General features: G+C 36.5%; 1 protein-coding gene across 1 annotated transcript in view; it reads right to left on the bottom strand.

Annotated features, from left to right (window-relative positions):
• Nucleotides 1-78: 78 nt before the first annotated feature.
• Nucleotides 79-15,600, bottom strand: part of ABCD3 (ATP binding cassette subfamily D member 3) — a 45,043-nt gene continuing 29,521 nt past the window's right edge. The window contains exons 12-23 of the mRNA XM_070941184.1: nucleotides 14,533-14,630; nucleotides 14,347-14,438; nucleotides 13,726-13,814; nucleotides 13,559-13,631; nucleotides 11,708-11,771; nucleotides 10,376-10,453; nucleotides 10,221-10,286; nucleotides 10,047-10,136; nucleotides 8,111-8,230; nucleotides 6,429-6,533; nucleotides 4,998-5,054; nucleotides 79-3,158 (exon numbers count right to left, since the gene is read on the bottom strand). Coding sequence (XP_070797285.1) covers nucleotides 3,081-3,158; nucleotides 4,998-5,054; nucleotides 6,429-6,533; nucleotides 8,111-8,230; nucleotides 10,047-10,136; nucleotides 10,221-10,286; nucleotides 10,376-10,453; nucleotides 11,708-11,771; nucleotides 13,559-13,631; nucleotides 13,726-13,814; nucleotides 14,347-14,438; nucleotides 14,533-14,630 — 1,010 coding nt within the window. The 3' untranslated portion in view covers nucleotides 79-3,080. The remainder of the gene's footprint in view (nucleotides 3,159-4,997; nucleotides 5,055-6,428; nucleotides 6,534-8,110; nucleotides 8,231-10,046; nucleotides 10,137-10,220; nucleotides 10,287-10,375; nucleotides 10,454-11,707; nucleotides 11,772-13,558; nucleotides 13,632-13,725; nucleotides 13,815-14,346; nucleotides 14,439-14,532; nucleotides 14,631-15,600) is intronic.

Below are 15,600 nucleotides of genomic sequence, written 5' to 3'. Positions count from 1 at the left end.
CTGAATCACTATGGCAATCAATTGTACAGTTGTAAAAACTTTTCATTGACACCAATTAAAAAGAAAAAAAATACTAGGTAGTTATATGTTTCAATTTTATTATCCAGAGGCACTTATATAGAAAAATCGTACATATGCCTTTCTTCTAATTGACTTTACAAGCTATAAAATAACAAATTACTGCAATTATTTCCTACCGAAACCAGAGTCTCTTGTGATCAACTACAGTACAAAATACTACCAGGTTAAATGTGGTATAAAGTATGGCGATGCTTCATTCTTGCGGACTTTTACAATATACCAACATTTCCAGTTTAATAAATCGTTAACAGTATCAATCAAAACATATGACCATGACAAGACCATCATGGCTGATTTGTGGATCATTTTGCATAACCTTTGAATCATTACAGATGAAAAGGATAACGTTAACAACTCTTGTCCCCTTGAGCACTGCTCTGGTTACTTTTACCTTCATACTAGTTCTCTCATGGGGCAGGTTGATTTTTGATGCACTCTGAATAAAAGTATGAAGCCTGAGCTTAATGAAGGTCATCCAAAATCACCATTTTCCATTAGGATTTCATGTAGCACAGAAGTAAATCAACCGGTATCACTGATTAATAGTTACTGAAGTTAATCAGCTCCGTCTGAGAGGTAACATTTTTAAAAATTGTGCCCAGTGGGTAAAATTCATTGGAGAGTTTCCGATAAGTAGAAATGCTTTTTTGTTCAAAGAATGTGGAGGCCTTCCCAACAGCATATATCCCTCAGAATCTTCTGGATTCAGAGAAGATTTTATAGGGTTATGGTGGCTGAAGGGAGATTGGAGAGTAAACAATTAGCTCTACTTCCCAAGCAATGCAATGTCCCACTCTATGAAAAATGTTGCTATTAAGCAATCCTGGATTTTCTACAAAAGATGCTATATGGTTTAGGGTGCTTTCCAGTTAGTAACAAAAACATACATGCCATTTTTGACTATTACTCACTTGTAGCCCAGATTTCCTGTAAAAGGATATATATGTTATTTTAATAGCAGGTTTTTTAAATAGGAATTTCTTGAGAAAGCTAGTCTCAGTAGAATAGCCGCACAAAAAAAGAATAGAAAAAGATCATATATGGAAAAAGAAGTTTTCACCAGAAACGTGGCAACCAAATTCAAGTCAGAGCTTTGTTTATTCCTGATGTCAGATTTCCATCCAAGCTGAAACAACCATTCCAAGCAATTGATTTATGCTAAATTGGTATCAGAGTCTTGCTGCTTGGAATGCTTGTTTCAGATTATGACATGTCCTGATGCATTGTCTGTAAACTCATATCAACTAATACAACCAATAACAGCTTTTAGGGAGAAAAAGAAATCGAAGTAATTATAAAAAAGGCAATTCGTTCTTAAATATGAAATGGCAACAAACTGAAACTAGTTATTTAATATTTAAACTGAAAATAGTTATTTAACATTTATTTTTGCATTTCTCAGATAATTTATCCTAACCCAACTCTCCACCCATTTAGCCAAAGCAAACATGAAAACACATTTAAAAACCCCGGCTTTTTGGAAAAATACCAAATCTGATGAACTATTTGGAAGTTTGACAAATTCCAGATTTCCCATGAAAGAGGGATAATTAATGATTGACTAATCATTAAGAAGAAATGCTGATTTTAAGCAAAGAGTGGGGGGGAAACCAACCACATTTATTTTCCATGTAGTGCTTGCCATCATGTTAAGTGCATGTGGATATTATATTAAAAGGACAAAATCACGTCATACAGCACAGCTTTTAAAGATTTGTTAGAAGAATGGTAGTCAATTACATAGCCAGATTAACCAACTCACATCTTCCAGGCCCATCTATGTCAATAAATCTGGATAATAATTTATAATCATCATGTGTAAGTTTTATCACATACTTGTTTCAAAAATGCTTATTTATAGTTAAGCAGTTATGTTGTTTTTATAAAAGTAATTGACAGGAAGCCAAACAATTCTTCAAGTAATAACTATAAAATAGTTCTAAAAGATTCTGAACTGTTTCTTGGTGACTCTGAACTGCTGTGTCTCTGGCATTACTTAGTTTACATTCCTTTTTTTTTTTTTTTAAATCACATATTACAGACCTACATGTCAGGTACAAAAAGCAAATACCTTCTCTGAAAAATCCAAATCCTTGTGGCAGATATGTATGGCATTTCATTTCGAACTTGCACACTACATTCTACAAATTACAAAGAGAACAGACCTCTCATAAGCGAGAATGTCCATGATCTTTATTCCATGACAAGGATTTGGGAATTATTTTATTTCTTTCTTCTTTATTTTTTTCCCCCATTCTCATCCCTCTTATCTGTCCTTCTGAAATTGGAATATAAAGGTCAAATGAAATATTGTTATTTTATTTGCGCTGAGCAGGGAAAAAATCGAAAGACAGGATTGAAGGGTAGTGTCCGGCAATGGCCAGAGGATGTTGGATGGAGTTTATTTTTTTGCAAAGAAATTCTAAGGGTCTTTTCTCCCATGAATACAGCATATTGCTGGAAGGAGACTGTCTCCACAGCCACTGCTAACATAAAGGCCAATTGCCCTGTAACTATGTTACAGTAATATAACAAACCCTATCCTGAAAAGAGTACATATAATGAACTGATATATTAGGATGATGACATAGAAATTCATATCTGTTATAATGGATACAGAAGAGGTAGTGAATCTAATTTGAATAAGGGCCTTCCCCAGAGGAAGTATGGTCAAACAGAAGTCAAAATAGTTGACTTCAGACTGTTTACATCCCAGGATGAATCAACATTTCAGTGATTTAAGCCCAATTTAATTTAGGCAGATTTTTTTTTTAAAAAAAAACACAAGAATAAGAACATTCTTAGAGCATATTAATAATTAAACCAACATGAACACAAATTAGTAGTATTCTACATAATAATAAAAGTACTGACAGCTTGTTATCGTATTCCTAGTAATCAATTTAAAAGTAAGTCAAGTAGCTTTGTTACACCACAATGTATGTTTTCCAAGTCCAGTGTTGTTAACAGTCACGGCTGTTGATGGCTGGGGATGGAAGTTATGAACCAAACTCAACCGTTTCTTCAGTAATTTTCTTGAACTCATAGTTGCCTCTTCCATCCATGTGAAGATAAAACTGGAGAGACAAGGAAACAGAGTCAGCAAATTTGGATATTAAAGAGTGAAAAGTATGCATCTGTTTAGATAAAGATCATTTAGAGAAATTCATATTCAGACATTGCTCTTGGGAAAAAGAGCTCTGTAAAATGTGGACATTTGATCACCATCTGCTGGCCATGATAATTCAACCAGGGGCCTAAGCCTTATCCATCAAAAACTGAATTCAATGCTTTTTATTATTGAAACTCACAAATTGCTAAATAATAATCCTGTATTCTTCAAATAGTGATTAAAGACAATGGGTATTGAAACAGGTGATTTATCAGAAATTTTTTTTTTAGCTACAACAAACTAATGACAAAAGTGACCTCCCATAGACTAGACTAGACTAGACTAGACTAGACTAGACTAGACTAGACTAGACTAGACTAGACTAGACTAGACTAGACTTCTTTATTGGCCAAGTGTGATTGGACACACAAGGAATTTGTCTTGGTGCATATGCTCTCAGTGTACATAAAAGAAAAGATACATTCATCAAGAATCATAAGGTACAACACTTAATGATAGTCATAGGTAACAAATAAGCAATCAAATCATATTAGAAAACAGCCAATATAAATCGTAAGGATACCAGCAACAAGATTATAGTCATACAGTCATAAGTGGGAGGAGATGGGTGATAGGAACGATGAGAAGATTAATGGTAGTGCAGACTTAGTAAATAGTTTGACAGTGTTGAGAGAATTATTTGTTTAGCAGAGTGATGGCGTTCGGGAAAAAACTGTTCTTGTGTCTAGTTGTTCTGGTGTGCAGTGCTCTATAGCGTTGTTTTGAGGGTAGGAGTTGAAACAGTTTATGTCCAGGATGTGAGGGGTCTGTAAATATTTTTACAGCCCTCTTTTTAATTCGTGCGGTATACAGGTCCTCAATGGGAGGCAGGTTGGGAGTAATTGTTTTTTTTAACTGTTAACAAAGTTTTAATTATATTTATGAGCAATCACAATGTGAAGTATTAATATAGAAAAACCAACAATCTTCTTTAATTATCCTTGAGATTAAATGCACATGATTCAGAGGAGTAAAAAATTGGTTTTATTGTAATGGTTTATTGTAATGGTTTATTATAGTTTTATTCTTCCATTATTCTATTCTAATATATATGTATACTTTTGAAAGGAGGTTTCAGTGACAATATGGTTATAAATTGAATAAATAATAAATTCTGAACTTAGAAATTTAGAAGAAAAATATAACAGAATCTAAACAAACCTCTGGCTCTTTAACACTCAAAAATAAGGGAAAATATGCAGTGAATTTTTCCATTTATTTACTTCCAATGTCAATTTCTAAGGCTGCCCACTCGCCAATGACACGGGGCAGCTCACACAGAGTTAAAAAGAACACAGGAAAAAAAAATCATAAAAAAGAGTTGCACTGAGGGGATAAAAGGACAGGAACTAAACAATACAGTCTCAGAATTCAAAATGCTGATTCATGCAATGTCCCAGCACGGTGTCTCTGGGAACAGCCAGGTTAGTAATCTAGAAGTGGCTCGTAAGTGGGAGGTTTGTGACCTGGGGACTTCCCATACTTATTAAAAGCGTTATAATGCCTTCAAGCTAATTCCTAGGCTTAAAACTTTATGCTTTGAGACCAGAGTATTTAAAGAGTAAGTCTTCTGTTTGATTCTACCCCTTAATTCAGATAATAAGAGCTCCTATGTATGTTATTGTTTTCAACCTATCCAGCAATAACATACCAAGATGGTCTTATTCCCTTAGCAGACACAAATAATGTAGAATGGATTTTATGCATTAGGGAAAAAAAAGCAGTTAAATAAAATAAGCCTTACATCATGGTGCTTCCAAAGTGATTTTCTGTGAGAAACAGTGAAGAGAGTGATGCCAACCTGAAATGCCAAAACACAGTTTAAGGGTTATAATGAGCTTTAGATTGTTAGACATCTATCTGCACTGAAGCACATGAAACAATAAGAAAGCCAACCATATATGATCTACAGAAAAATAATCTAATTTTCCAAAGTATCCCTTTTTCTAAAAGCAGCTACTGAAAGAGGGAACATTTAGAACAGGATTATAGTGCTGGAATGACACTTTTTGCTCTGTTTAATTTTATGCTGCATAATTCCCTTTTGTAACCAACAGTTGCATTGTGATACTTGTACATTTTCCCTACAATAAATAATAGCAGCTTCGAGTTGGGTGATTCGGAACAGGGAATCTACATAGGAAACATAAGAATTCACTCCCTTCTCCTAACCCTGGCCTCCCATTCTGCCCTTGGATTAAAAATCAGGCTATAACTCCTATGTCATCTTTACTTTTGGGTTCCAAAATTAAATAAAAGATACACAAATCTTTTTCATTGAATTCGCCAGAGTTGAAGACCGATTTTCAGAAATCGCTTCATAATTACAAATATATTTTAACCATTTTTAAAACTTTCATTCCAAGGCAAAGAAGAAACCTGAATGCAGTGAATGAGAAAATATGTGCATGAATAGTCAACTCCGGCTTCAGCAACTGCACAATTCTTATTTGCTTTGGCCATAAGACAGACAAAACAACTATTCAGGGCAGGACCAGCTCTAACTCAGTTTCAACTGTCAGATGGGGAAGCATATATATTTAATAAATTAACTTAAATAAATAAATAAATCCACAAAATATCCAGTTAGCCCTCTTACTGCATTATATTCCTCCATCCCCTATCCAGGACAGGGTTGGGCAACTATGACAACCTGTACAGCTGACTTAGGAATTCTGGGAGTTGAAATCCACATGTTGTAAAGATGTCATAGCAGCCTACCCCCTGGTCCAGGAGCAGCTTCTTTGACTGAAACTGGAGAATTAATTCTATAAAATCCCCATTTTTTTTTCACTCAGCCACTATCTCCCCCCTTTTCCCTCAAAACAATGACCCGTATTAATCAATGAAATAAATCACTCTCATCCTTTAATTCAGAGAAATGACCTTCAGGTTGGAGGGACTTCATGAGAAGAAGGACAGACTTTAGTTATATTCTACAGAAAATATCAAAATAAAAATTGGCTAAAGCAGACTGTCGTTATTCTTCATGCGATTTTTCTCTCTGCTGTTTTATTTTGTCTTCTTTAACATATTTTCAAGTTAATATGTTAGGGTTCGGTTCTGTAGGCCTAACGTTACTATAGTCATGCAGTCATACCCTTTTCTTTTTTAAACATGGCATTAAAGTTGGATCTTAAACTAGCAGTGCAAGATTAACCGCAGAAAGACATACTTTCCGACAATGGCTGTAGATGTATCCCTCCACATCAACACTAACGGCACTCGTACATTCATCCAGAATGGCAAACTGGGGTTTATGGTAGAACAATCTAGCCATCTGCAATGGAAAAAGAAACGATAAAGGATTACTATATAATCCATACATATGAAGAACATTAAACTGGATTTTTTTTAAAAAAATATCTCAGATATTTTGCAGATAATCATAAAAAATAAGCCACATTATATGATGGGAGAGACGTTCAAATCACAACAGTACTATACAAATGTCCATTAATTCCACCACACTCATATTCCCCAGAGAGTCACATTATTTGTACGAGGTCCTTTAGTAAACGTGAAAATAAAAACAAAGCAAATTTTATATGTGGCATACAGTTCTCTCTCTTTTTTTTCTTGAAGTAGATGCAAAAATTTCATTCTGTTGCCATCACACAGAATTATCTGAAAATATTTCACTAAATTTCTGACCCTCTTAAAAGTAGCAATTAATGGGAGACTTATCTATGACTGAGAACTGCTGCCAGTCTGTGTTAATTCTAGATTAGAAGAACAAATATTCTGAACTGGAATTAAGCAGATTCCCAACTGTAAGTAGTGAACTTATTATTTTTTTAAAAGCTTATTGTCAAAAGCAGACATTGTAACACATTTTGTTCCTATGTAATACTGTACTAAATTATTAATCAACAGGTACAGGTAGTCCTCAACTTACAACAGTTCATTTAGTGACTGTTCAAAGTTACAACGGCACTGAAAAAATTAACGCATGACTGTTTTTTACAGTTATGACCATTGCAGCATCCCCAAGGTCATGTGATCAAAATTCAGATGTTTGGCAATTTATAACGGTTGCAGTGTCCCAGGGTTGTGTGGTCACCTTTTGCAACCTTCTGACAAGCAAAGCCAATGGAGAAGCAGATTCACTTAACAACCGTGTTACTAACTTAATGACTGCAGTGATTCACTTAACAAATGTGGTAAGAAAGGTCGTAAAATGGGGCAAAACTCACGTAAGAAATGTCTCGTTTAGCAACAGAAACTTTGGGCTCAGTTGTGGCTGTAAGTCGAGGACTAGCTATAGTAGATCCAGGACGATGACTGGGGCATCATTTTACTTCAATTCCTTTCAGCTTGTGACCTCCAACAAAGTGAATAGGATGCTAAGAACTCCTCAAACATCTATGGTTTTAATCTTTGCCCTACTTAGCTCCTTTGGGCAGCTAAAGAAGAGGGAATTTCTAGATCTGGACCTAGGAGATTATTAATGCCTCACCGAAGGATGGGATGCTAACAGCAGCTTTGAGGGAGGCTGTGATACACCTCCTCAAATAGTTCTTTCTGGATGCAGAAATATTGGATGACTATTGCCCAGTCTTCAACCACCCCTTTTTGGGGAAGGTTATTGAAACCACTGTTCAATAACAATGGCATCAACTATGAAGCATCTTATATGAAATGAATTTTTGAAGGACTCTACATTTAGGAATAGAGACAACCCTGGTTGCTCTAGCAGTTGATGTTTGTTGGGACCTAGGGATGTGGCGGACTATAAATGTAATTAATAATAGTGGTATTAGACCACCGTTTTACTGAATTTATGTCAACACGTCAATCAAAACAAGTGTTAGAAAATTGCATACAGTATCGAGGGACACTGTGAAGGCAACCTACCGCCATTCTCTGTTTTTCTCCTCCGCTGAGAACATCCATCCAGTCTTGAATGCTATCCCAGCCTCCTTCACGTTCCAAGATCTGACCCAGCTGGACATTATCTAAGTATTCCTTTAACACCTGCATCCAAAACAGTAAACAAATATTGCTTAACAGATTGCCGATACGTTTGCTAGTACCTCCCTCTTAATTTATCTAATCCTTCCCCTCTTTGACAATTTAGATTGGTTTAGTTCAAAAAATTTTGTCAGATAATTGTACCAAGCAACAATATTAACTGAGTTAGATTATGTACTTTAAGTGGTATTGAAGTACATGATAAATGTTATGCAGCCTCACATACAATTGGCCTGAAAGTGGTTCTGATTCACTGACCTTCCCTTCTGTTAAAATAGACACTCTTAAGTAACCATGTGCTCTCTTTCACCAGAACTGGAAGAGCCTTGGTGGCGCAGCGGACTAAAGTGCTGTTAAGTAGCACTTAGCTGCCAGCTGCCTGCAATTACTGCAAGTTCAAATCTTACCAGGCTCAAGGTTGACTCAGCCTTCCATCCTTCCGAGGTAGGTAAAATGAGGACCCGGATTGTGGGGGCAATAAGCTAACTTTGTATAAAAAGAACACCGCTTAGGGGGGCCCCGAAAGCCCTACTAAGCAGGTATATACAAAAGTATGAAGGCTATTGCTTAACGCATTGTAAGCCGCCCTGAGTCTCCGGAGAAGGGCGGCATATAAATCGAACCAATAAATAAATAAAAAAATAAATAAACTATAGTTTTTTTCCTCCAATTTCTCTGTGATTCAAGACAAAAATCACAACAGCATTGCTACAGAACCTGGCATTTAACTCAGCACAGATTTCAGATTCAATCAATATTCTCTTTTTCTATATAGGAATCAGAGTTCTGGGACTTGGAAATCCATGTGTACAGTTATAAAATTCTCCCCATCTTGAAAGCTTGGCAGAAATTAAAGCAGAAGAATAATTTCTACGCGAGTACCAATGAACTGATGCATCTCTTCTTTATTACTTTCATATCCTTTAACGGTATCAGCAGACAGGGAGCTATGCACCTGATTTTTCTGTCCTATAGCTTCAGGTTGGTCACATAATATAGCACATTTTCCTATCTGCCAAGCGGCAGTGTCTACAATAAATTCAGAAAATTAGCTTTTATGATTCTGCTTCTATAATAATTCAGAGTTCTACAGTAATTGAGCAAATTAAAGGTTGTATGAACAATGTTGTAATTAACTTCAATTAAAAAAATAAACAAGAATCAACCTGAAACACAGATGCCACTACAACAGCAAATCTGAAAACCAATGAAACCAATACTCTATCCAGAAACCTTATTCTTTTGGCATACTTATCTATAATAGATACATATTTACTTTTTAAAGTATTATATCTTTCTCAGAGCAAGACAATTCAAAATGTGTAGAAACATTTATGAATTTCCCTTCTTCTCTGCTCCCATTAAGGTTGTAATAAATACAAGAGTATCCATCCATAGAGATTTTGTACATATGCACTGAGACAAAACTGGCTTAAATCACCGGGATTTCAAATTATTACATGCGTTTAAAATTTACAGTGATTTCTGTTTTTTAAATTTGTATTTATTTTTATTATATATCTACAGTAAATATAACCTTTAAAAATAGATAGACAGAGCCAATTTGATCTAGTGGTTAAGGCACAAGACTGCAAAGCAGGAATCTGTGAGTGCTAGATCCCATTTTAGCCATGAAAGTCAGGTGGGTGACTTTGCATCAGTCACTCTTTCTCAGCCTAACGTAGCTCACAGGGTTGTTGTTGAGGGGAAAGTAGGAGGAGAAAAGTTTGTTGGATATGCTAGCTGCCTTGAGTTATTTGTAAAAATAATAAAGGAGAGATTCAAATAAATAAATTGTAGGAATAATAATGCATTTCACCTGGTCAGTGATGCCTTTCCTTTTTTGATCTTCTATAGTGTCTGGATAAATTACTTGGTCTCTCAACGTCCCAAGTGTCATATATGGTCTCTGAAATTAAATTTATAAGGGATGAGAAAATTGGGACATTTATCAGAGAGAAGAAATGCCAACAGTTCTAGTGATTTGATTTACCTGGGGAACATAAAACAACTTTCCTCTCTCGGGTTTAGTTAGACAGCCGCCAAACAAAGGCCACAACTGCAATAAGAAAACACAATTGATTAGAATAGAAATGCAACATCATTTTTTTTGCCCTTAAATTCAAGTTTACTTTAGCCTTTACTTACTTCACCAAGGACACGGAAGAGAGAACTCTTTCCACATCCATTTGGCCCACAAATAAGAACATTTGCACCAGATTGCACCTGGAATATAAATCAAGAAGATATTGAAAGTTTCTCAAATACTAAAAGCTACAGTATATGAATTACCTTCATAATGCATGAGGTTCGCTTCCATTAACTTGGGAACATATATTTGATCTGGCAAATATTTTCTAGGTATTCCTTTGAAACACAAGCGCTCAAAAGCATTCAAACCTTGAAGTGTTTATAAAATTTGGTAGAAGGAAATTAAAAACCTACATGCAAATTTTCGGCTCACTACGGGGCGGACCTGCTTTTTTTTTAAGTACTAAAAGGTTCAGTTAAATTGACAGGTTTTTTGAAATAATCTGAACTAGACTGTTTTATCAAAATAAAATGCAAGATTCTGATATTGTAGCCTGTGTCAGTCAAGTATAGTTCTGATCTTCCTGCAGAATGATTTCTGATCTGGTCTACCTTAAAGGCCATCCCTCTGGCTACTTATTTGTGGAATGCCACAGAGATTGGTCCTCTCTCCCCCCTACTCTTTATCATTTATATGAAGCCACTGGGAGAAGTCCTGAAATGACTTGGGGTGCTGATGATACAAAGTTATACGCTGCCACCCAAGTCTGAAATGGACTCCATCAACTGTGGAGTTCTTTTTTCTTTGTCTCGAAGCTATAAGGATCTGGATAGGAGAAAACAGGCTGTACTAAAACCCTCGTAAGGCAATCTTGGAGCTACACAAAAAATATTATGGAATGGATATTCTGGTGTATATTATAACTATCTAATGGGGAAAAAAACCAGCCTGATTAATGTATTGTTTCAAATTCCTATATTTGTGTTGACTAGGTCCATGGAGAATAGCAATCTGTTTGTCAAATTTCTCCTGGTTTCCATGTGTACAACATGATTATTAATAGGTTTCTGCAAATATTTAGCATTATGCATACAGAAGATGGGAAAACTACTTACAGCCTACCTGGGTTAGCTCCCCTCTTAAAGTTTCTCATATAGAAATCTTTCCTTTTTCTGCCTCTTGGCATTTCCCCCCAAATTTAAAAAAAACATTCTTGATTGTCTGTGGAAGGGCCCTATACTGAGAAGGAAACATTGCTCAAAATTGGGTAGATTTCACTGACCAAAATACCTCCACTAATTTTGGATAGTTTTTCACTTAATCTCCCTCACTTTGTTCTGAAATAATCTTCCAAAGACAATGCTTTGGGATGGGAAGAGGAACAAAACAGATTTTTATTCTTATTCAGCGAATTATTTCAAGATAAAATTGTGAATGTTGCAAGGTACCTCAAAGTTGAGATCTTTAATCAGCATATCGCCATTTGGTGTGGCCAATGGAACGTGATCAAATCTTCAAGGAAAATAGACATATCACCATTAATTATTAAAGATATTACCATTCACAAAAAAACCTGAATTAATAAACTAATTAGTAAACTGTCTACTAAATTTACTAGTGATTTACTGAGAGAGATTTTCAAAGTGCTTGCAACATAAGCTATGCCACAAAATAAGCGTTAAGTGCAAAAAAACAATGTGTTTTTCAAGTCAAAAAAGGGGAAATATATGAAAATCTACAAAGTTGAAAATATAAATACTTTTATGTTTCACAGTCATTAACCTCTGTCCCTCTTTTTTAATATTTGTAGATGCTATTTCTTTTCAAAAATGATACGGGTGTTTGTCAAGTTACAACCATTTGTTCAGTGACTGTTCAAAGTTACAGGTGAATGATACACCTTGTCCCTGAAGCTACGGCTGTTGCGGCACCCCTGCAGCCTAGTGACCAAAATTCAGGTGGTTGGCAGCCCATCTGCACTTACAATCACAGGGATGCTTCAATTTCCCCCACCCATCTTTACCACCTGTGTCAGAACCTAGAGGGGGTTCCTTCTAAGCCTCTTACTCTGCAGATGTGGGTAATGCTGTCATTGTTCCCTAGGCAGCCTCTGTTTGTCCTGTCTCCCAAGCTCTTTCCCACATACCCTATTACACCTTGTCAGCAGTGGGAACAAGGAAACAGTAAAGTTTAGCTGGGGCAGTGGGAAGCAGGACGGCAGGGGCCTCAGAGGAGAGAGCAAAAGGGCAGCTGGTGTTGGGGCAGTTGTAACTTCTTGAGATGGCTGGGGTTTCCCATTGTGATGGTTGTAGCTTCCTGGGGCAACTGCAGCTTTGTGCTGGGGGTCAGGACTCCTTGCAGCTCCAGAGCTGTGGTAAGCCAAGAAGCTCCTGAGCTGCAATGTGGCCAGCAACCTCTAGGCTGTGCAGTTTTTGGGCTGCTTGCCACCAAGCCAAGAGTGATTTGCACTGGGGATGGGTCCTCAGCTAAAGATGAGTGGAATTCGGTTCACAATTGCAATTGGGGCTGCCAGGATTGCTATCGCTAAGCAATGCAGTCACATGATATCAAGCTTTATAATTGCACTGTTTAACGGTGGAAATTCCAGTTCCAATTGCCATCATAACTCAAGGCTACTTGTATATAAAAGAGAGCTAAAGGTGGAAATGTGTTGATGTTGACCGTTTCCTTTCGAAAGTTTGGATATGTATGAACAGTAACAGTTCAATAACTTTTTGACTGTTGTTTAATAAAGCCTGCTTTATATATTTACTTTACTGCAACTCTCTCCTACAAAGCTTCTTGTAGATCCAAGAGATGGCAATAGTTCTTGACAGTTGGAGTAAAACGTTGATCCATGTAAAACTGCTGTCTTAAATCAATCAAGTCAAATGGCTAGATAATTCTGCCAACTGAACAAGTAGTGGCTTGTGATACTCATTCATTAAACATTTCAAATGTACTGCTGTTTGCTTTTTAACTTAATTCATTGAATCCCATGCAGATGACACAAGCTCCAAGATCTGTGGAAGCATGTCCATACAGAGGCCTACATGATTAGGTTGGTTTTCTCCATTCAGAAGACCACAATTGGGGGTGGGGAAGAGGAAAAAAAATGGCATTGGCAGGAAGCAATTGTAGACATGGTCTCACAGCTGCTTCTTGTACAGCTTACTCTTCTGGGTAAGAGGCATGTGCAGAGATCTACCACAAATGTATTTAGATATAGCATGGATAGGTATGCAAAAATGAAAAAGATTAATGGGACACCCTAATAAGAAATGAGGGATTTTACCTACTTGATAATGTTATCTGTTATGACAATCTGTCCTGTACCAGGGATCAACGGGGTAGCTTGCTTTAGATCTAATTCTTAAATTAAAAACAAACAAACAAGTAATCAATAGCAAGGTTATTATGTGTTTTTGTATTAATTCCTTAATCAACATCAGAGCATCATAGTTACCTTTGTCTTGTGCTAGCATGGTTCGTTGATATTTCCCACTGTTTAGTTCCTTCAGAACTTGCATTAATTCTGTAATTCGAGCTGTGAAGCTAAAGGTTATAAATCTATTAAACTGACAGACTTCAAGAATTTTTCTTCAAAACAGAATGTTCATCAAAAATAAACCAAATCGACAGTTTAAAATAGGAAGCAAAATAATACATATCACGAGTGCATATTATAATTATTTAGAAAGTACTTTTTTTCTGTAAATGATGCTCCAAGCTTTGTTTAAATAGGTACTTCATGTTTAATATTTCAAAATGATCAAATTAATCTCAGTTATCTCACAATTAGAAATTAATATGGATTTGGGGTTAACAAGGAGGATAAAATAAATTTATTTTATGAATGAAAATATTGGTCAATCTAATTGTTGGGAAACTGTTGGCCAGGCTGGAAGCAGGAGTCAAGTGAGGGTCTAGCCAAGCTTGACCTCCTTCAAGATCCATAAAGCCTTATCTGATTGTTCTGAGGAAAGTGAGCAGTCTGAGGAGATTCTTGTAACACAGGTAGAAGTCAATAAAATTGTTTATTTTAACTATTTATGGGTGGCTCTAGCTGCTTATACTTGACACTTACCCAGCCAATCGAGTCATTTCACGACCAGCTAGAACTATTCTGCCAAGGGCTTGAGACATTCTCAGTAGCATTCTTCCACTTTGGTAGTAATCCTTAAAACAATGAAATATAATTTTTTTCTCGCAAAAACGAACAAGCAACATGTGTGTCATTTATTATAACTACTGTAGCAAATATATTACTCACCTCCAAAAGTTCAGCATGGGTACTATTCTGATGACGAGGATGAGACAAGTTTAGAAATGGGTGGCTAACAACTAAATAGCCAACTACGGTTGCAAGATCTAAAACATTTGAAGGAAAAAAAAAGTATTTTTTAATTCCATGTCATTATTTTAAATGTGGCTTGATCCAACATTCAGACAGCAATTTAATGAAACACTGTTTTATTATTTTCAGTTTAATACAGGAAGTCCTTGTTTAGCAACCACAATTAGCGAGTCCGGGTTGCTAAATGGTAAATTGTGTGACCGCAACTGGGATTTCAGGCTTGAAATTGACAATGAAACTGACAAGGCTGATCAGTTTTTGTTTGCCTCTTAACCATTCCCCAGACCTTTGGAATGCTGACTCCAGCACAAAGGAATTGATATTTGCATTTATATTCACTGGAGAGGAAGGGAATGCAAGACAGTATAGGAGCCCTTGCGTAATGACCACAATTGAGCGCAGAATTTTGATCATAAATCATTGCGGTCATTAAGTATGTGCCAATGTAACCTGATTCAATTTTAGAACCATTTTACAATGATTGTAAAGTAAGCCACAATGGTCATTAACCAAATCACATGACCATTAAGTGAACCAAGAGGTTAAATGAATCCAGCATACGCAATGTGTGGTTTTTGCCATTTTCTGCTGGAAAATGTCGAGCTGGCTGTGCCTCCTGGGCCACGCCTGGTCTACTGTGACCACCCCAGCCATGCCCCTCCCCACCCGGCCCCCAGAGGTCAACCACAATGTTGATCTGGCCCTCAATGAAATCAAGTTTGACACCCCTGGTCCAGGGTCAACAAAATGTGAATAAAATTCTGCTATAAAACCTTTCCTTCTGCCCAAGGTTGGGGAAACTCCTTAAATGGTAAAGTAATCAAAAGGGAGAGGCTGGTATTTAAAAATCAGAAAGTAGATACTGGCCCTATCGAATTTTACATGGCAAAATGCCTGTCTTGGGGAAAGTACTATTAAGTTCTATAACCGGGGGGGGGGGGGGGGGAAGGCGAGAGAGAGAGAGAGAGAGAGAGAGAGGGAGGG

Source organism: Pituophis catenifer, unplaced genomic scaffold (assembly GCF_029215685.1).
Source record: "Pituophis catenifer annectens isolate HBS135680 unplaced genomic scaffold, rPitCat1.0.hap2 SCAF_3, whole genome shotgun sequence".
NCBI classification, from domain to species: Eukaryota; Metazoa; Chordata; class Lepidosauria; order Squamata; family Colubridae; genus Pituophis; species Pituophis catenifer.
Note: the sequence above shows the minus strand (reverse complement) of the source record. Positions and strands in the feature narration are given on the sequence as shown.